At 36.1% G+C, this 21707-nt stretch overlaps 1 protein-coding gene across 1 annotated transcript in view; it reads left to right on the forward strand.

Moving 5' to 3' along the window:
• Positions 1-21707, forward strand: part of MYOF (myoferlin) — a 73489-nt gene that overhangs the window by 35643 nt on the left and 16139 nt on the right. Inside the window, exons 18-38 of the mRNA XM_082002452.1 lie at positions 1292-1416; positions 1898-2014; positions 2371-2548; positions 2812-2936; positions 3447-3553; positions 5796-5988; positions 7043-7198; positions 8220-8351; positions 9734-9897; positions 11785-11899; positions 12023-12128; positions 14155-14297; positions 14607-14780; positions 15725-15836; positions 17189-17266; positions 19070-19251; positions 19346-19504; positions 19669-19767; positions 20067-20228; positions 20755-20920; positions 21529-21605. Of these exons, the coding sequence (XP_081858578.1) occupies positions 1292-1416; positions 1898-2014; positions 2371-2548; positions 2812-2936; positions 3447-3553; positions 5796-5988; positions 7043-7198; positions 8220-8351; positions 9734-9897; positions 11785-11899; positions 12023-12128; positions 14155-14297; positions 14607-14780; positions 15725-15836; positions 17189-17266; positions 19070-19251; positions 19346-19504; positions 19669-19767; positions 20067-20228; positions 20755-20920; positions 21529-21605 (2870 nt within the window). The remainder of the gene's footprint in view (positions 1-1291; positions 1417-1897; positions 2015-2370; positions 2549-2811; positions 2937-3446; positions 3554-5795; positions 5989-7042; positions 7199-8219; positions 8352-9733; positions 9898-11784; positions 11900-12022; positions 12129-14154; positions 14298-14606; positions 14781-15724; positions 15837-17188; positions 17267-19069; positions 19252-19345; positions 19505-19668; positions 19768-20066; positions 20229-20754; positions 20921-21528; positions 21606-21707) is intronic.

The raw sequence follows: 21707 nt of genomic DNA on the forward strand, positions 1-21707 counted from the left end.
CTCTAAGCGGTTTCTGTTGCAAGTTTTAGAACCCAATTCACATGTTTTTTTATACCAGGATCATTTGTTCAAAGACACAAGCTAGGATACAAAAAGGAAAAGAATATAGGATCTTTCCTGTTCACTCAAAACTATGCAGTGTGTTTCTGCATGTGTTTTCCTCACCTTGTTCTAATTCTCTGCACTACTTATCATATTTGTCAATACAATAGCCTTGGTATACGTTTGATTGTTACTGAAAGAATAACTAACTCCCTTAGGTATAGATTTTAATTGGCTCTAAAAAGAGTTTTTTAGAATCTCATTCATCTAATAAATTTGCAAGGCATGAATGCAAACCCAAAAGATAACAATAGTAATACAACTAAGGCTTCCCTATATATATTTTTCTGCTAAAAAACAGAACACTGTTCAAAAATACGAAGTTATGACAGTAAAAGTTAGCAATGGAAATCCCTTTTCAAGTTCTTAGGTATTTTAAATATCTGAAAATAAACAATAGCTTTGGTGTGCAGTTTCCTAGCTTAGCTATTAAAACTGACAAAAATATCTAAATCCTTATTATTTTTTTTTTTTTAGATTAAGACATTGGAAAATTTTAATTTGTGAGTCATGTATACAAATTAGAGTTTATTGTCATTGACTTAACTGAGAATTAACTGAGTTTGCAGACTTTCAGTCTTGTATGAATTTTAGCTTACTGAAAAGGGAGTTTGTGAGAAAAAATGCACTGTAGCAGTTACGATTAGAGTTTGCAGTAGTAGTCTGTGTTTTACCCTGAAGTACAACCACAGAAAAATTATACTAAAAGTTAGAACAGTGGGCTTAACTATGCTAAATGGTAGGGGGCTGTTCTGCTACAGTGTGCATCCTTTTTTGTAACTGTGGCCTATGCATCAAATGATTACAAATGTTATTTTACTCAGTTTCATTTATTTCTAGAAAATATATTTTCTGTTAAGATAAGAGTGTATTACTCTCTCACATAAATGAAAAACTGATATTTAGAGTGGGGCAGAAGTTCTGTTTGTTCTGTGGGGTTTCTACTGCATGAAGTAGTATCTAGTAAGTATTGTAAAATGAAGGAGGAGGTTAGGAGCAAGTACAGTCACTGGTGTAATTACTTCAAATTCATACAGGATGCCCAGAGAATAAAGTGTTCTTACATTACTAATAACTAATACCTAACTAATATCTAACATTTGTTCTACTGGGTTTGATAGTAATGTTAATTGTTTTTCTGTCTCTGAATGATAATAAACAAAGATATAATGGTAATGTTTTCTGTTAGTAAACACTGGAGAAACTGAAATTGGCTTTTTACCAACATTTGGGCCTTGTTACCTAAACTTTTATGGAAGTCCAAGAGAATACACTGGATTCCCAGACCCATATGACGAATTAAACTTTGGAAAGGTCAGTTTCTTTATTCATTGTTTTTAATAAAAAGATTAACTCCAATTGTTTTTAATCAATGAATGAATGAATTTTAACGGGGCTTTTTTGTTTCACATTACACCCCCTTTGGTGTTTCTTTTTGAGTAATATTTTTTATTTATGATTAATAAGGAAGCATGATAGTATTTCCCATTCTCATCTGTTTTCATTTTAAAGCTATTTTTGAAGGAGCAGCAGTGTATTTGATGATTTTTCACTACCTGCATCTCTGCATGCATTTGTATTCCTTACTTCCCTGCTTTTGTAAATATATATTTTTCACTTCTAGCATTAATTAGAGCCAAATGCTTTATTTCATTTGTTCAAATACGTACATCCATGCCTCTGCAGCAGTTTTGAGAACACTTCAGTGAAGCCAGAATCATGTACAGCTAAAGAAAGAGTATGCTGCTTTAGGAGAAATATGTAACACTGGATTCAATGTATGATTATGTTACAGGGAGAAGGAGTTGCTTATAGAGGGAGAATTCTGGTTGAACTATCTACAGTACTTGAAAGCAAAGCTGTTAATAAAAAGTTAGAGATGATTCCTAATGATGACTTACTGGTTGTTGAGGTAAATCCTTGTTTTATTGTCAGTGTTGGTAATGGAGATGTGCCTTGGCTGTTTATTTTTGCAGAATGATCTTAATAAAATTGAAACAATTGAGTTGAATCTCAGAATTGACTGAGGTGTTTATTGATGGTGTGGCTACAAAATTGTCATACCCTTGTAGTATGAAATGTTAATTTGAAACATTTTTATAATCTAAAATACAGTAATTTATTATACACACATATCTTTTTGGTTGCTTCTCAGAAACTAGTAAAAATATTACAGTTATTATTTCCATTAAGAAATTGCTCGTTTCCTATAATTGTGGATCCTGTTTTAAAAATATTGAAATATAACTAAAAATGTTCTTCTTGTAGAAGTACCAGCGCAGACGAAAGTTCTGCTTGGCTGCTGTGTTTCATTCTGCTACAATGCTGCAAGACACTGGTGAGCCTATCCAGTTTGAAGTTAGCATTGGCAACTATGGCAACAAGTTTGATACCACCTGTAAACCTTTGGCATCAACAACTCAGTACAGTCGTGCTGTTTTTGATGGTAAGTTATGGGAAAGAATAATGAACATGTTAGTTAACAGATAATTCATTGAAAAAAATCCATTGGATTTTGAAAGAGTTTGAAGTAAAAGGTTACCATCCAGCAGATGCTACAGTGGCTGAAAAATACAAATCCTTTGATAAGTTTGGACTAGCTTGTACATTCTTCATGTATTGTAGTACATAAATAGAGCAACTTGTGCAGTGTACAGTAGGTATTCCTGCCATGAATTCTAACTCTAACATACAAATCTTTCACACCAGGTAATTACTATTACTACTTGCCATGGGCAAACACAAAGCCAGTTGTAACGCTGACTTCCTTTTGGGAGGACATAAGTCATAGATTAGACGCTGTGAATGTAATCCTAAACATGGCTGAAAGACTGGTAAGACACTTAAGATCTTTCTTTTGCTGATATGCTTTTCCTTTTTACTTTTTTCATTTAGAGGTGTAATCAAAAAGTGACATTTTGAGCAAATTATAGAACAGTTTACTGACACTTTTCCCTCCTTTTTTCCTGTTTAGAATTAAACATAGCTCAGTGTAACAAATGGCACTGCTAATTATAGGTCTGTATTCTGGCCCAACACAATCCTGCTTGAATCTGCAGGGAATTCCCACAGGAAGGCTCTTCTGTGTTGGTTAGGGGCATGTTAAGTCTGTAGAACTGTTATTTGCTTTGGAAGTTAGGTGGAATATCATGTATTCTTAAATACAGTGAGAAAGAACATAGGAATAGTCCTGTTTAACGTGAATCAAGTTTGAACATATGAGTCTTTTTTTTATTTGGGCTTTATACATACAAATAAATAAGGTTGAAGTCTTGAAACTCGTATTGACCATAAACCACAACGGAAGTTTGTAAGTGCAAATCCTTTTCTTTTAAATTCCTCAGCAATCCAACTTAGCCACCTTAAAATCAGGAATGCAGGCTAAAATTTCTGAAAACCGATTAGCTGAGATGTGGTTGAAGCTGATTGATGAACTTGCAGAAGATATAAGGTAAAAGTACCTTTTTTATCTCTTACGTTATCATTCTAGGCCTGCTCAGAATTTGTTTTCTGACTTAGTAAAGGCAATAGCAAAGATTCTAAGGACTATAAAACTGATTACCCCTATGAACTGACCTGAGAACTGGAATTCCAAAAGTCTCTGAAAGTAGTAAAACAGCATGGATATTGCCAATGAAGTCATCCATCTGGTTTTGTAATTCTCCTTTATCTTAGTCACTGACAGTAATAAAACAGCATCTCTTGAAAAAAATCTAAGGCAGGACTGTTCTGAAAATGTGAAATTGTGGGTCCTGCTGCCTTTCTACCATCTTGCTTTCTTTAGAATTCTTCATGTACCTTTTGTTTACCCATGTTTCAATGTTACTTCTGAAACTGAAGAGGGAAGAAATTCTGTGATGTATTGGTAAGCCCTGAATAACAAATTTAAAAGCTATTTAGAGCTTAAGGGCCATAAAGATTATATTTTTGAATAAGCCTTTAGTCAACATGTCTGTACGTATGGGAGTGTTCAGAGAAGGCAATAGGAGTCGGCATTTAGGGTTTTGCAGGAGAATAAATTCTAAATAGAGAGGAAGGAATTGTATAAGAAAGAGACATTAATGGGCGACATTGAGGTGGGGAGAGACACTTGAAAAACATTTAATAAATGGGTGATGAAACAGCACAGGAAAAGGAAAGGAAAAATGAGAGAACGGTTATTATCCATTACAGGAAATAACAGAGAACCTGAACTGAAAGAACAAATTCATCAAGCTGTAGAGCCAATATAAAAGTGAACAGAGGAAAAAGCAAACAATGGAGATCAGTATATGCTAGCAAAGAATTATATGATAGAAAGCTTATGTCAAAATATGAACTGGTAACTTCATAGCATGTGTTCTGTGATCTGGAGGAAAGCAGAGAGAACGAACTGACTGACTTTACGAAAGCAAAATGTGAAGGGCAAATTATTGTCACATGAACCCATCTAGTGAGCATAGGAACTTCAGGTTTTCTATCAGTTATGTCAACCCATCCTCCTGACCCACATCTGCATTGTTATCAATTCAGTTCATTGTTTTACAAAATATCTTATCACTCAACAATTACAGAGCAATAGCACCTAGATATATCAACCAAAGGAGCTTCCTGTTGTTTATAGGGTACAATGCTCTTTATGTTTTTTTTCAGCAAACTCATGAAACCTGTGTCAAAGACATAATTCCCTGTGTTAAATTCATAGAACAATTTTCCTTGCCATGCTAAAGTTTAAAAGAGTTAGGAGTTTGAGAGAGTTTTCAGTGCACTATTTAAACCTAAAATGAGGTGGATTTCTGGAAGTTCTGATCTATTACGTTTGATTCATGAGTAAGTACTTGCACCCAGGGCAGGCAGCACTTGCATTCAGATTAGTAGAACTAACTACAGTGGAAGGCACAATAGTCAGTATCAAGGTTTTGCAGAATCCAAGCCCTTAGAAGTGCATGGCTTGTTATTAAAAATAAGTCAGAGAAGACTTAGTCTTTTCAGACGCAGCAGTGTCTTTGGAATTTTTTTTTTAAGTATATTAAAGGCCTCTTAATGAACTCTGTTAAAAGGATATAGTCATTGGTCTTTGAAAAGCTGCCTTTTCCTCAAACCTCCACCAACTCAAAAAGCTCAGTTTTCCTGGGCTCTACTGTGATGCTATAGGATTTCTTCATTCTATTGAATAGTTACTCTGCCCTCTGGTGACTCAGAAGTTCTGTGTTCTGGATTTCTTTTAGAGTTCAATGTTTTCATGCCAGAGGGTTAGGTAAGTCTAGTCATAGGCACAAGCCATATTTGTATATTGAGTTTCTGAGAATTTACAGTTTCCAGTGAAAGAAAGGAACCTAATCTTGGTCTGAAGGCACTGATTTAATCTTTTAAGATGCACATTCCGAGACAATAATTTTCTAATTTGAATATATAGGGAAATGGATTTTGCTTGGTTTGGTTACCAGCAATTACATTAAAACATACACCTCGAGCTATTCTATGTTGGTGTGTGTTATGTAAGCACAGCATTTCCCTTCCTTACTGTAAACACCTTGTCAGGTGGAAATCTCTGCAGAAATAGATGCTATGGCACTGTTCTGATGGTTTTCAATCACAGGAAATAATAGTACTCAATCTGTTGCCACTGTATGCAACATGTGTGTCCACATGTAGTGTGCGGCTAAATAAAATCCACTTAAGATTATTAACCATAATAAATATTTTTGTTTCAGTAAACCATTTCCCCTCATAGAAGGCAAATCCAATATTACAGTCCTTGACACTCAGATACAAAAACTGCGCCTCAAGTCTCTCACACAGATTGCAGAAGCAGCAGCAAGGATGAGAAATGAAGCTACTGATGTGAAAGCCACTCTGACAGAAATTGAGGACTGGTTGGATAAATTACTGCAACTGAGTGAAGAGGTTAGTACTACACAATACCAGTGATCCAGTGATTCACTTAGTTTAGAAATAGCTGTCTAACACAACCTGGTGTAATATTCACTGCTGATCAAGCAATATCCACTCTCCTTAGAATAGTAATTTTAGATGCTGTGAAGGTAAACATGTTCCCCTCTGTAATTAGTATTTACTTATATACAGTGTTCTAGTGTGTTAGCAGTCTTCACTGAGAATGTGTGTTGGGAAATAACCACTCTGTGACTTGCAGAATAGACTATATTCTGTTTAAAGTGACAGTATTTTGTCCTTTCCTTCCTTCCAGAATTGGAAGTCACATTGCCCATTCAGGGACCGCAGGATATATGTTGTACTTCCACAGCTTGTTAGCCGTAGTAATCAACTTCTAACAGAGTTAAATCTGTTTTGTTTCTGCGCTTTCTAAATTTTCAGCAAATTCTTAAGTTTTCACTTCAGTTATCTTGCAATTGGTTTTCGAAACATTGTAGAAATGTTTGGGTTTTTTCTTCCTCACTTCTGCTGTGAAAAGTTACTCATTTAAAAAAAAGAGCAGTTAATCTGGCAAACTTGCAGCTAGCATGCAAAGGCATGCACAAAGGTGCAAAAAGATAGTAAGCCATTTCTGCCTTCTGCTAAAAGTCTTATGACGATTTACCCTTAACGTGGAAGCATTACAAGCACTTAAATATATAGCAGGTCAATCCAAAGCATTAGCATGTGGGTTCAGTCACTATAGTCGCCATAAAGGAATTGAGATACAAAACGCCTCTAGAAAAAATTGCAAAAGCTATGGGAACTGTTTTTTTAATAAAACTCATTTGCTTTCCAACAATCTCAATGGTATTTTTAATGATTGTTTCAGAACTATATATTGCGTGTACTTGTAAAGTAAAACTATTTCCTCTATTTATCGTAAATTCATGTTAATTATTGACTCTAAGTGATAAATCCTTTGACATAAATCCTAATTTATGTTTCTGCTATCTAAGCATTAGACTAGTTTAACATTCTATTAATTAGCGTTCTTGACTTTGTTTTCCCCACACATAATCCACAGCCACAAAACAGTATGCCTGATGTGATCATATGGATGATCCGAGGGGAGAAAAGACTGGCTTATGCTCGTGTTCCTGCACACCAAGTGCTCTATTCCACAACAAGCCCCGAATCATCTGGTAAACACTGTGGAAAGACCCAAACAATCTTCTTAAAGGTACCTCTCCCCCATCCCCAGCCCTTAAAAAATAATTAACTCCCTAAACTGTAGTGCCTTCTGACATGAGCACGAAACATGCAAATGAACTATGAACAAGGAGGTGTCAAAACTCAGGACAGATTCAAAGCCAACTGCCTATAGCTTCTTCAAAATATCACAGAAATTGTAAAGTTCATCATAAGCCAGTCAGAACCAGTATCAGCCCCTAACTCAGGCTTTTCTGAAAGAGCTCAAAATTGTGATAGGACTTTTAAAGTGTTACTGGGGTTGGTGTTTTGGGGTTGGACATGAATGGAGACTGTTAGAGGGAATAATTAGTGTATGTCAGAAGTTTGAAAAAACTATTCAAAGTTTTGGATGGTTCTCTGCAAGTAACATAGAGCATGTCTACATCTAGAAGTTCCCTAGTATGTCTCTCTGCATTGAGTCTTACTCTTGAATAGGAATGCCTTTCTCCATTTAAGTTTATATTAATTGGAATCAACCAGGAAAAAAGCAATCTGACTGTAGAACAATAGCATTTACGGAGTTTGTCAATGTACTAGTATTTATATTAATTAATGCTTCAATGCAGACAAGCCTATGTGTTCATGTTTTTATGCAAGCCTCCTTATCATGCATGTTATGATGCATTACTTCTACATTTAGGGAACCATTCTGACTAACCTCTACATTTCCAGAGTCTCCTGATGAGAAACACTAACATGAACATTGAAGTTTTAAGTTATTGTCATAATGAAAAACTCATTGCTGGATGAAACATGGGTGAGAATATACAGGAACAGGGATGATACTACTGATACTGTGTTTGGTTTTTACATGCCCTAGGCAGGTACCATTTAAAGAATGTTTCCTTCCTGAACTAATTTATTACTGGTTTTTGAGGAAATGCAGTACAGGAAGAGATTAATAAATCATGTATTTTTACTCATATCTCTGTGTTATTGTATATACTTTACTGAAAGCTACAATACCTGCATAACATAACAAAGAATAACTTTTTTTGTTCATGTGCCAGTACCCACAGGACAAGACAAAAGATGTCAAAATGCCTGCGGAATTGCGAGTTAACATTTGGCTTGGGCTCAGTGCAGTTGAAAAGAAGTTTAATAGCTTTGCAGAGGGAACGTTCAGTGTTTTTGCAGAAATGGTATGTCTGTCATTGCTTTCTTACTTTAAACTTGGACGTCAGTGTTAGTAATTCAAGGAAATTGGATCTCTCTTGAAATTTTTTTTGCATGCTGGGCAGAAAGTGGGGTAGTAGTTATTATACTGAAACAAGCAGACCCCTTTCAAGGCAGTTAATGACCAAGTCCATTGTGCCTACCAGATGAACTTCAGCAGACCAGATTCTGAACTGGTTAATCACATAAAAATCTGGTTACCTCCAGTGATTTCAAAGAAATTTATTTTAGATTTTTGTCAGTGTAATTAAGATTGGGATCTAGACAATTATGTTTTGGCATGTGAATAATCCTTTGATTTTAATTGATTCTTCACATCTACAAATGATACTTGGATACAAGTGGTTTTGCTTAATAATGGTTCTTTTGTATAGGAAAACTGGTCAAAACCAGTAGATTTTGCTGACAAAAGGCTATAATATGATACCATTTCAATGTTAAGAGTTAACAAATTTGGAATAGAAATGCTTGAAATAGTCCCACAGCATATAATAGAGATTTTGAATTATAATGGTAAGCAGCAGGTGTCTTGTATGTGCCCCATCACCTAATGGTGCACATAAACCAATATCGGTATAGTAGGTAATGAAAACGAAGACATTTTTCCAGAGGCTTGTGTCACCATTGCACCTATGCTTAAATATTTAGCAGTGCTGTAGTAAGTCACTTAGAATAGTCAATGGATGTTCAAAGCCATTATTTAAGTATTAAGTTTAAAGAGCTACTGAATATCTCTTTTTTTGCTCTTCATACAGCAATCCAACAATTTTACAGGAATAAGAGCAGAAAACCAAAGACCATCATAAACTATGAACAATCCCATTAGCATAACGGGAAATATACAATATAAACTGGGCTGACAAATATACAATCTAAACGAGGCTGATATCAGAATCATGGCCGTGGTAGCTTCCATGATAAGACTGTAATTCAGTTCTACATGTTATGAAAGAAGAGATTGTAAACAGGAGAGCTGAGATGGAAAAGAACGAGAGGATCATGCATTTAGGGAACAGAAGAAACTTGTTTGAATAATGTAATGGGATTTCATTTAACAAAGCTTTAATTTGGAGGAAGTTTGACTGTAGTTGTAGAGAGGCATTACATTGAGAAGATAGTTTAGTTTAGCAGTAGAATCATTGTTTAGCAGGCAGCATAGAAGACAATGAAGAAGAAAATAATGATGACATTGCGGAGTCATTTGGGAAGGGAGTACTCCATTTCAGAGAAAGGAAACGTATAGTAGAATGTTTCAGTTGTAACAGTTTACATAATATCTTTTTTTTTCCCCTCCTAAAATCTTTCTATTATTCCTAATGTACTGATATTTTTCTTTCTTCTCAAACAGTATGAAAATCAGGCTCTTCTTTTTGGAAAGTGGGGTACCTCAGGACTTGTTGGTCGCCACAAGTTTTCCGATGTCACAGGAAAAATCAAACTGAAGAGAGAGTACTTTCTACCCCCAAAGGGCTGGGAGTGGGAAGGAGAATGGACAGTTGATCCTGAAAGAAGGTCAGATTTTTTTAAAATTTTATGCAGGCAGGAATTAAGGAGTTTAATCTCAGTGTGTAGAGTAAAAGCTTCTGTTTTCTTGTCTGAGAAAGTTCAGCTTAAAATCTCTTTCTAGGACAGCAAAAGCCAGCCAATAGTCAAAGCTAGTTAATAACACTATCATTAACATAACATTAACAAAATAACCTTTTCTGAAAAGTCAAATAAAACTTACAACATAAAGAATGCATCCATTTCCTAGGAACCATCCTACGGTTTAGAAGTCTGCGTGTGATGATGGGTGTATTGCTCATATTCTCTGTGTCTCAGTGCCTGATCTTTAAAAAAGAGATGATAATAGTTTTCCTTTCCTAGAAAGCTACTGTGAGGATCACTCGTGTCTAAGTAAGGTTCTCAGATCCAGCTGTGATGGCTTCACACCCTTAGGTGTCTGGATCTTCCATAGATAGAAACTTAACCCTGACGTCCAGTATAAATCTGCAGTTCATGTTCTGTCAACACCATTACAGCATTTGCATGGTTGTTTGCATACAGTGGATGGGTTTTTGTGTTTATTTCACCAAATCTTGAGAAGTTCCATTGCCCTCCTTAACTGTCACAGGTTATTTCTCAAACTGACTCAAGGCAGGGATTGTTTACAGAGCCTAAAGTTGTGCTGCCATATGACAGTTCATCCCCTGGTGGACCAAATTCATGAGACATCAGTCATCCCCCAGCTCTGGCAGGTTCAGCCTTGCTCTGTCAGAGGTTTTCAACTCCTGAGTTGTGCCAGTCCAGCTATTTGTGTTGCCACACTTTAAAACAGACTGGGTAAATTATTTGTTTCATAAACAAAAGCCAGCATGAGAAAGATATTATTTTCTTTTTTCTTAAAAGAAAAGGTTCAGCGCATTTTAAAATCCTGTGTTCTGATGATAAAAGAGAGAAAGATATTATTTTCTTTTTTCTTAAAAGAAAAGGTTCAGCCCATTTTAAATTCCTGTGTTCTGATGATAAAAAAAAGGACTGTTGCTATAGAAAAACCGTGCAAGAAAAATATGTGCTATTATTTTATCAATTTTTAAATCGTACCAGTTTATAGGTATGAATGGATGGATTTATTTTCATATTCAATTAATAGTTTTTATTTCAATGAATAATCTGACATGAAGAAAAGCAATAACAGACATGGAGATATCTTCTCAGATAATGGGAAAAAATCCTACTGTTAAAATACAGAAGCATGTTTATGCCTTTCAGCTGCTTTTATTGTAAAATAATCTGCCTGGCTTTATTTGACCAGCAGATGGCATTTTTAGAACATACTTTAGTGCCTTCTGAAATACAGTTAATCACAAGTGGAAATCAAGGCTATCTGGTCTGATTTAATGTTCTCATTTCTTTTATTTGCACATTGGAAAAATATTAGCCAACGATGACTTGCCTTGTCAACAGCATAAAAGGGAACAAAATTAAGTACATGGCAAAATTTTAGTACATAGCAAGATATATCTAAATTAGGGGTGCATGTAACCGTCATGTGCAGTCTAGGTTTTCCTACACTTCAATACATGATGTTTTTTCTTTTTCCAAGAGGAAGTGTTGAAAGCAGATCCTGAAAAACACAACATGGCAGTTGAAACAGTCCTGCTAGTCACTCATGAGTAATGTTCCACCTATTGCTTACTACTACTGGAGTTGCTTCAGTTTTAGGAAGACATTCTAAGGAAATAAGTAGCCCTCATATAGATGAGGGCTACACTGTACTTTATTAATAAACAGACCTTCACAAAGATGGACAATCCAGAATTCCAGCACATGTGCACATTCTCTACATTGTTTCTATATATTCCCTGTAGCTAACTAAAATACATTTGGTTTAGTATTATATTTGATTTGGACTTGCAGTTTGTTGACTGAAGCTGATGCTGGTCATACTGAGTTTACTGATGAAGTATATGAAAATGAGAGTCGCTACCCTGGAGGGGAATGGAAAGCAGCTGAAGAGAGTTACACAGATGTGGTGAGACTTACTTATATTTTTCACTGGATAAGTAAAGGCTTAAGAGAATGAGTTCTAGGATTTGCTATATAGTGTGTTTCATCTATTAATGCACAGAACTATTATGTCTTCCCTACATAAAAGAATGGAGAAAAAGCTCCACCGCCACGTGAGTTCACGTGTCCTCTTGGTTGGATGTGGGAGGATGATGCTTGGAAATCTGATTTAAATCGAGCAGTGGATGAGCATGGTAAGATTTAGTGTTTATCTGCTGATTGTTAGGGCAATCTGTCATAGTCTATACTGAAGGAGGACACATGGTCAAGGCTAGCAATGTCCTGAGCACGATAGTGGTTGCCCTATGGAAAAATGTCGAGGAAATATTTGGATAACAGTTGCTTAAGGAAAATGACATTGAGAAAGCGTTCACGGTCTGTATCTGTTTCTACTTCCATTTTAATCACTGTTCCATCAAACTCACTGTTCTCATTGAGCCTTTCTTGGATTAAAAGGGACCAGTATTTTGAACAGTATATGTAATAAAAGCATTTTTAAGTGCCTCCTAAAGAAAGACTCACATAATCTAAGAAGCTGCACATTGGTCTTAACTGCAGCAGCAGATGACAATTTTGAGCCAAAAACTTTGACAAATTAAAAAAAAAAGGAAGGCTAATGCAAACAACAATCTACTAACATGAGAGGTTCCAGTTGGGAAAAGTGTATGTATAAACAGCATGCTTCAAAATAGAACCCATCCTTATTTGAAACAAATTTCCAAAACATTCTTCCCCACGTCCATTGTTAATGCAGTCCAGTGGTTAGGATCAGGCCTGCAAGAAGTGGATTAGTAGCAGTAATTGCGTGTTTTTGTTTGTTTTTGGGGGTTTTTTTTTTTGAAAAGTCAGAAGCTTAAGTTGAGACATGAAGCCTCTGTAATTGCACCAAGAATATGTGGCAAAGCCAGGTTTGGATCTAGCTGGTAATTTAACTGTGAGCCTTTAGCCAGGGGACGAGACACCAAGCAATGTTAAGAGGTGAATCAGAAGGTCTGGGGACCAAAGGAAGTCAGGAACCCGTTTGTGTTGGTCACACACCCCACAAGCGTGTGAAGGATTCCTATATTGTTGAGAGCAGAATAACTGCACTGAATTTGTGTGGCATGCAAAACTGATCAGGATGAAATCTTAACAGTATGCAACTGATTATTAGGCAATTCTGAAATGGAAAAAGACTTCAGAGTTTTTCTGTGACGAATCTGATATTGCTAGACAGAATTTTCAGATTAGATGTACTACTAGCCTGATCAGGTTAGAAAATCCTAAGCACACAGAGCCACCATTTTTCCCGGAGTTACTTTGACTTCTATATGCTTGTTACTTACATTAAATCAAAACTGTTACCATCTTAGAAAGTTGTGATATAAACAACCTCATCAGACTATAATTTGCATTCTCCAGCAACAGGAAAAAGCAGTCAATCTCTCATAGCAAAGTATTTACAGGACATTGATTTGATGGTTCGAAAACAAAATTAATAATAACAGCAAAAGGGAAGGTCGTAGAAGATTCTGGGAAGCCCAGAATTTTGCAAATTAGAAACAAATTTTAATTTGTTCTGAAACAGCTGAAAGCTCTCAAATACTTATTCCTTTGAAATAAGTAGCTAAAGTAGAAAAAAATATTTTATGTATCTGAAAGAGTTCTGATATCTGTTTTAACTGGAACCACTGGTAGGAGTCTGCAGTAACTTTTCAGTAAGAGATCAATCTAAATAAAAGTCTGAGTCCTAGATACCTGACAACTGAATAATAATACGTAGAACCAAAATACAGTAACAGGTTTACCAATTCTTCAAGTTTTATGATCAAAGTTCAAATAGTTGGTGTTCCTCTAAAAGCAAGCTGCTGGAGTTGCAAGAGGGCATTCTACTCTTATTTAAAATTAAGGATGAGTTTTCCCTGTGGTGAAGTATGAAAATGTGATATAAATACACCTAACATTTGAAAAAAACAAGAATGCAAAGAAAAGAACTTAAAATGTATTGTATATGTTTTAATGTTGAGATTTTTATTGCCATCTATATTACGACATAACGTCATCATAAAATGTCATCAGTTGCCCCCTAGCTATTTGGCATTTAGGGTCTGCAATATCAAATAGTCTTGTGTGACTAAAGCTTCATCCTCTGTAGGTACAATAACTCTATTTCCCATGCTTTTCCTCTTTGTATCTTGCTTGTGTTTCTGGAAATATACTAACTAATCAATTCTGGTTTAGGATGGGAATATGGAATTACTATTCCTCCAGACCCTAAGCCAAAGTCATGGGTTGCTGCAGAGAAAATGTACCATACACATCGACGACGAAGACTGGTGCGGAAACGTAAGAGAGATCCAGCTCAACCAGTAACAACAGGAAGGGTAAGCAGGAGAGAGATGCAGTCAGACACTTGCACATTGTAACAGTTTGAGGTGGTTGGTTTTTGGGTTTTTTTTTTAAATCTGCAGGAGATTATGCATTTCTGGAATAAAGAAAAAATTTAATACTAAACAAAAAATCTAGAACAACCTTGTATGTTTTACTTCTTACATTCCTTTTCTTTGTCTTTTTGTAAATTGATGTTTCCAGCTTTGATTTATAAGGTGATTGTTATGCCTGCCAGAGCAAGTGCTGATTTTTTTCATTGCATTTATACAACACTGTGGATAATAAGGATTTATGTCTTTCAGGGAATGTCATCATACGAAGATCAAGAAGGATGGGAATATGCTTCCTTAATTGGCTGGAAATTTCACTGGAAACAACGCAGTTCTGATACTTTCCGTCGAAGACGATGGAGACGAAAAATGGCTCCCTCGGAGACACATGGTGCAGCAGCTATCTTTAAACTTGAAGGTGCTTTGGTAAGGGACAGAGTAATGAAAAAGTCTTTAAAAGTTCAATCTGTTAATTTACAGTAAATATACAATTAAATGTATCAGCTAGTTCAGTCCCTGAATTGTTAGATTGATATAGAACTGAGGAGCTAATACAGTTTATATTAAATTGTTTAAAAATTGATTAAATTGTTTAAATTGATGTATTAACATCAGCACAAGAAACAACAGGCACTGAAATAGCTGCCCCTGATTAATATTTGCATGTATAAATAACCAAACACAAGAAAGAACAGCAAAGTGTTGGAGAAGCCAGAATGTCATATGTCACAAATAGATCATTAGAATGTAATTATTCCTCAAGTTTTCAGGATAACACAGCTTCATAGATAAGCTGTATTTACCAAAATACAAATTGGAGCAAATAATGTGAGAAGGCTACTTTGTTTTTCTAAAATAATGATTCTGAGTCTGATTACGTAGCATTAACAAAAGTTTGTGCTTTTTTCTTGGTTTGTTTCTCTTTTTTGCACCTCATGTTGACCCATGATTCGCTGATAGCATTTTCTTTCTCCGCTTAATTTGCTTCCACAGAGTTTAAAAATTCCTGTTTCAGTTTCTCTTCTGACTGTAGTTCCTAGCATAGCATAAAGCCTTAGGGCAGTTCTCTGCACCAGCACAGTGCAGAAGACCTGCAACCTCTTCAGTAAGAGCTGACAGGTAGCTAGTATATCTCCAGAAATAAGACATTCTGGCAAGTAAGATGAAATGACTGGATATGCACAGCTTCAGTGGCAACAAGAAGTGACCTTTGGACATGAGTAAACATCTTTTGAAGTACATTTATTCAGGAAAGTAAACTTCTCCTTGTCCCGGAGGAGAGGCTGAAACCTGTATACTCCCACACACAGTCCAGGTTCCTTCTATGTTTGTAAATATGCACTAACTTTTGCTTCTGTATATTACTTCAGGGAGCAGACACTAGTGTTGATGATGGAGAAGGGAAGAGCTCAGACAAAACCAAGGAGTCAGCTACAAAGGTGTTTGGTGCCAATACACCACTTGTTTCCTGCTACTTTGACAGTAGGTTCTTTAACAATTCCTTTCTCATAAATCATGTCTGTTTCTCCCTGGTCTCAAACAGAATTGTAATTCTTTGTGTTTTACATCTAGGTTTATATATGTTCTGTTATAATTACTCTCTGATCCTTGATTGGGTCCTGTTTATGCTACCAAAATTACAGTTAACTCATTTCGATATTTCAGTCCACTGTCATGCAGACGTTTTTAAAACCTGTATGGGACAGGAATTCTAAAGCTAACTGTTGCAGCACCTGAATTTTAGGCTGTCTTAAATGATACATTTTTAGCATTAGAGCCCCTCCATAACAGCACAGGGAGCTAAGCCAGCAGAGAAGATGTACGTACACTTAATTTTTTGCTGGTTTAGCTCAACTAACCAGAGCAGTGCAGGGTCAAACAAATACCTGACCCAGAGGAAACAGTAAGACCATGTAGTTGAGATGGAAAAGTGAACAAAACTGTAACTTTGCCAACCTGGATTGGCTTTAAATGTCTTGGAATCACTGTAAAGGGATTCACAAAAGCAGGGACACCAACATGGGAGCCACCAGTGTTAGCTAATAGGAATAGAGGCCAATCCCATCCACTCCTAAGACTCAAAATCCTTATTGAGGATCTTTCACTGCAACACTTGTCTTGATTTGTACTCTATAAAACTTGATCCCCCTGCTGGGAATAATGACCACAAAAGGAGGAAAATGGCACCTTTTCCAGATGGAGTTCAGAGGTTTCAGCTCATTGAGGCTATGAGTGGCTCAGATTTTTCAAAGGGCTGAAAGGGTTAGAGTGGACATCTTTTAAAGAAAAGCTGTAGTAACTTAGCTACATGCTGTCCTGGGTTTGGGCTGCTCTCGCATCTTCCTTTTAAGCTACTCCACCTTTAATCCTTCAATCAAAGAGACAGAGTTGCAACTGGAATAATTTTCTAGCGCTAATAGCTAAGAATGTGAAACTTCCAGGTCCCTGCAAGTGCTGTAGTGAATACTTAAATTAAGCACAGGAATGCCCAGTTCTTTATTCTCTTCAGAGGAGCTAGATGATCACACTGTTTCAAAGAGGAATTTTTGAATAGAAGGATTTTTAGATCATCATACAGTGAAAAAAGCCCAAATAGCATTAGTGGGCTTTTTTAAAATTCTGCTGTAAGTTGTGTTGGAGCAAATGTTCTCAGGTGCTAGCTCGTTTCTATTAGTATACTTGTCATGAGAAAAGAAAAGCAGAAATGTTACTACAATGCTTGTGCTTGAATTAAAACGTGTAAGGCATTTTTATAAACTCAAAATATGTTCAATATAGAAAAGAAGCCTATTCAACTTCAATGCAGTTGAAATCTTTCTATTTATTTGATACAGGAGTATATACTTACCACCTTCGCTGTTACGTCTACCAGGCAAGAAATCTCATGGCTTTAGACAAAGACAGTTTTTCAGGTACGGAAAAATCCTGCTAATGGTGCAGAAAACCCACTCCTGCAATGAACTAGTAACTTGATTTAGCTATAGAATATCTTAAACCCTAAGGTCTGTGCATAGGTCCCAGCTACTGAAACCATGCCAAAAAGGAAGTCTCAACTTCCTTAAGTTCTTCTTTTCCTGGACATATGATCTAGATTTGGTTAGTGCTGCCCCAGAAGCTGCCAAAAGAGAAGTGCTCTGAATGTGCAGCACCTGCTGCTGCCAGGGAATTCTCAGTGAGGGAATGGGAATTCACCTGAGGCCCCATGACCAATCCCTTCCCTGTGCCTTAGCTTCGCCTTCTAACCAAAGCCTACATACAGTTCCGAAGCTGTTCTGCAGGAAAGTTTGCACAAAAGCAAGGATGAAGAAAGCTGGATGGCTGTTATGTCACCAACTGCCTCTCGGTGTTCACTAGTTTGTATTCATTCATTACTGAGATGAACTTGTAGAAAACTACATGGTGCCTTACTAATAAGCATGGGTTTTGTTTGTTTATACAGGTTTCCATACAGATTTCCAGCTCTTAGGTGTTCCAGCAGTATTGCATCCATCTTTGTAGCATCTTTGTAGTCAGGCTAATTCAATACTTAGGTTATCAAGTATTTAATTTTTGCGAACTAGAATTAAAATTCCACTGGGAAGTCAGAGAGCAAATTGAAATTAGTTTCTGTAAGAATATGACTTCACATTTCCTTTAAGTAAGTTCAGCTAAAGATAAAGATGACATGGGCAGCTTAGAATTGTCTTTCCCCATTGACCTCCCATCTGCATCCTTCTTTTTCTCCCTGTTTTAATTAATAATCGAGTAAGTGTAATGTATTTATTAATTTGTTACAGAAGTTAGAGAACTATAGATATTTCAGTGCTGTTTTCTGAAGTGAGGGGGTTTTTGTACAGCTGCCCGTGTGTATTTGGTCTTCCTTCAACGTGCAGCACCTAAAAGCAATACAAAGAAACAATAATAAATGCCTCTAATTTACATATGTAGAATTCAAGACAGGTACCTCAGATGCAGTCATACATAAACTAGCACATCTATATTTTACTCATCTCTAAAACTAGTCTGAAGATTTAGCCAACTTTTGTAAGATCAGGTACCTAGCCAGAAGCTGTTGAAACTGAACTAAAGTTAACCTTTAAACTAGCCTCTAGTCCTTAGTAATTGCAATTTGTACAGGAAATGTTAATGACCATCATCATCAGATACCTTCTACAGAGCTCCTGATGATTTAAAGACCTGCCAAACACGGGGCCAGGACCACTTTAATCATTCAGCTGTTTCACAAAAAGAGATTGCTATAAATAAGCATGTTTAAAACCAAAGCTTGAGCTGAGCAATATAGCCTGGGAAAATTTGTTGTTTGGCAACTAGTCAGAACTAGAATTCTTTCTTTATATTATTTATGAGGCTATACAGTTGTACATCAATGGAGACAACAAAAAAAGCTTCTACGAACAATATTTAAGGGGAGATTAATATAGCTAGTGTTTCGTTTTAGTTTTTGGGTTCTCTTTCTGATTTGCAAGATGCTTTATAATTTTCATTTATTAATCAAGAATTGTATAAAGGAAGCTATTTAATAATCAAATGGAATTTGCTCTATTAATGTAAATTATGTGTATGTGTGGGCTTTTGTTTTATATAGAATGGCTTCTGGAACTGGTAATGACAGAAGAAAAAAACATTTGATAAAAATGGTGCTCATGTGCCTTATGGCTTGATGGGGTTTGGTTTGTCTGTAACTCTATACTTTTAATCTTTGTGTGATATTTCAGATCCGTATGCTCATGTTTCTTTCCTCCATCAAAGCAAAACAACTGAGATCATTCATTCAACTCTAAATCCTACATGGGACCAAACTCTTATATTTAATGAAATTGAGATCTATGGGGACCCACAGACAGTAGCCCAAAACCCACCTAATATTGTTATTGAACTTTTTGACAGTGACCAAGTGGTAGGTGAATGCTTTTTACCCTGATTGCTTTTTTAATTTATTTAGGGTAATTGAGAATAACATTAATGGCTGTGATTGCTATTTTCGGTTGCAGGGAAAAGATGAATTCCTTGGAAGAAGTGTTTGTTCCCCCATGGTCAAGTTAATCCCAGAAGAGGACATCACACCAAAACTGCTCTGGTATCCTGTAACAAATAATGGCAAAGCTAGTGGAGATATTCTTTTTGCTGCAGAACTTATTTTGAGGGACAAGGTATATCTATATTTTTTTTTTTCTGTGTACATATAGAATAGGAATAGACTAGACAAGACATCCCTTCACAGTGAGTCATAATGTGAAGAATTGTCTTAATGCTTGCAAGGTATGTTATTTAAGGAAGATGAGAGAAACTAATACTCACCTTTGTGTCTTAATAGGGTGGTGCCAACCTTCCAATTCTTCCATCACAAAGAGCACCGACGCTTTACATGGTACCTCAAGGAATCAGACCAGTAGTTCAGCTCACTGCTGTGGAGGTATGGTTTATTCTTAAACTAACTGAATACAAGTACAGTCATCTCATCCTCTAGACAGTAAGTCTGTGCATTTGCTTCAAGAAAAAAAATATTTCATAGTGAGAAATACAGGGGATTTTTTTTAAGTGTGTTTGAGTTTCATTTTTTTCCCTTAACTTTCCTAGAACAACCTTGAAGTATTTTGCCAGTCACGTTTTGTTATTGAAAAGACTTCACTTCTTCTTTCCTACTTTTTGAATATCATATTAAGCATAGTGGTATCTCTCCCACTTTTGCTTATATTGGATTTCATTTTACAGATTCTGGCTTGGGGGTTGCGGAACATGAAAAACTACCAACTGGCACCTGTTATGTCTCCGAGTCTCATTGTAGAATGTGGGGGTGAAATGGTGGAATCTGTGGTGATCAAAAACCTCAAGAAGACACCAAATTTTCCATCTTCTGTTCTCTTCATGAAAGTTGTACGTTGCAGAAAAACTGTATATCGGCTATCTATTGCAAAATCAGTTATCCCATACTTTTAAATGTCAAGGACTTGTTATGCAAGAATGAACAGAAAAACTTGCACATCCTTTTTTGACTAAACATAAGCAATCTACTAAGCCTGAAAATTCTAAAAAGATGTAAACATGTCTGTACAGTCATTGATAAATTACACAATTTTATATGCACGATCCAGTGCAGTATATGTATATTTATTTGAAAAGGCATCAATTTACCTGCAGGTGTGCGGCTGTTTTCCTACTACTAGGATGGGAGCTGTGCAAGAGTCAAGGAAATTCAAGATTTGAGGAACTTACTTAAAATTATTTTTACTTTTATTGAGTCATAATATAAGGTTAGAAATTTTCATTCACCATACAGCCATAGAACATAGTAGTTCAATATTAAATAAATGAAGTAACAGCTGTAATTGAGGGGAGAAATCTTTATTCTTCATTTTCCTTCTGTTTGCATTATAAACAAACTCTAACGTTTCATTTTTAGCTTTTGCCAAAAGAGGAGTTATACAGTCCATCTCTTGTTATTAAAGTGATAGACCACAGACCATTTGGACGGAAGCCCATCGTGGGACAGTGTACTATTGATTTACTGGAAAGCTTTCGCTGTGACCCCTACGCTACTAAAGAAGACATTGCACCACAACTGAAGGGTAGGCAGCTGGAAAATGAAAAGTTCTGCTTTCTTATGAGATGCTGGAATAACCTATCTTCAGTGTTTACTCTGCATACTGTACTGATGAATAGCTATCTATCTCATGTACTTATTTGGAGAGAATGTGATCTGAAAGAAAAAACTAACTCAGAGTATTAATTAGTGCAATATTCTGTGGAGTGTAAGAGGACAGTGCAAAGGCAAGTCCACCCTCAGACTTAGTGTACTGGTTCCCTGGAGTTCCTCTTTAGTATCAATTTGGAACTTAACTACCTGTAGATCACCCCTGCACTAAATACCAAAGTAATGATCAGTATTCCAGCAAGTGTGCTTTGAATACTATGCTGACATTTTCCTCTATATTTTTTCCAAGTTTTACTTTTTTTTTAATTTTATGTGTGAGAAATGTTTGTGTATCCTGCACAAAAATATATTGTGTATTTTTAGCAAAAAATGGCAACTAATTGTTTTCTTTAGAGGATCAAACATACAGGCAACGAATTATTTTACATCTACTGTAATTCTTTGGATGTCAAATCTGATGAAAGTGTTTAGCAAGATATTTTTCCTACACCATATTGCCTTAATAAAATCTTTCGCTTACAGTTAGTCTACTCTCTGCTGCACCTCGCCAGGATACGGTAATTGAAATGGAAGACACACAGCCACTGCTAGCAGCTCAGGTAATCTTTGAAATTTGATGCTTGACTTTCTTCTTCAGATCTGTGATTTCTGAGAAACTATCTAGACATCAAAATTGTCAGAAACATGTGCAACCTTCTGGA

This window comes from Phaethon aethereus (genome assembly GCF_964289735.1).
Source record: "Phaethon aethereus genome assembly, chromosome: 7".
Taxonomy (NCBI): Eukaryota; Metazoa; Chordata; class Aves; order Phaethontiformes; family Phaethontidae; genus Phaethon; species Phaethon aethereus.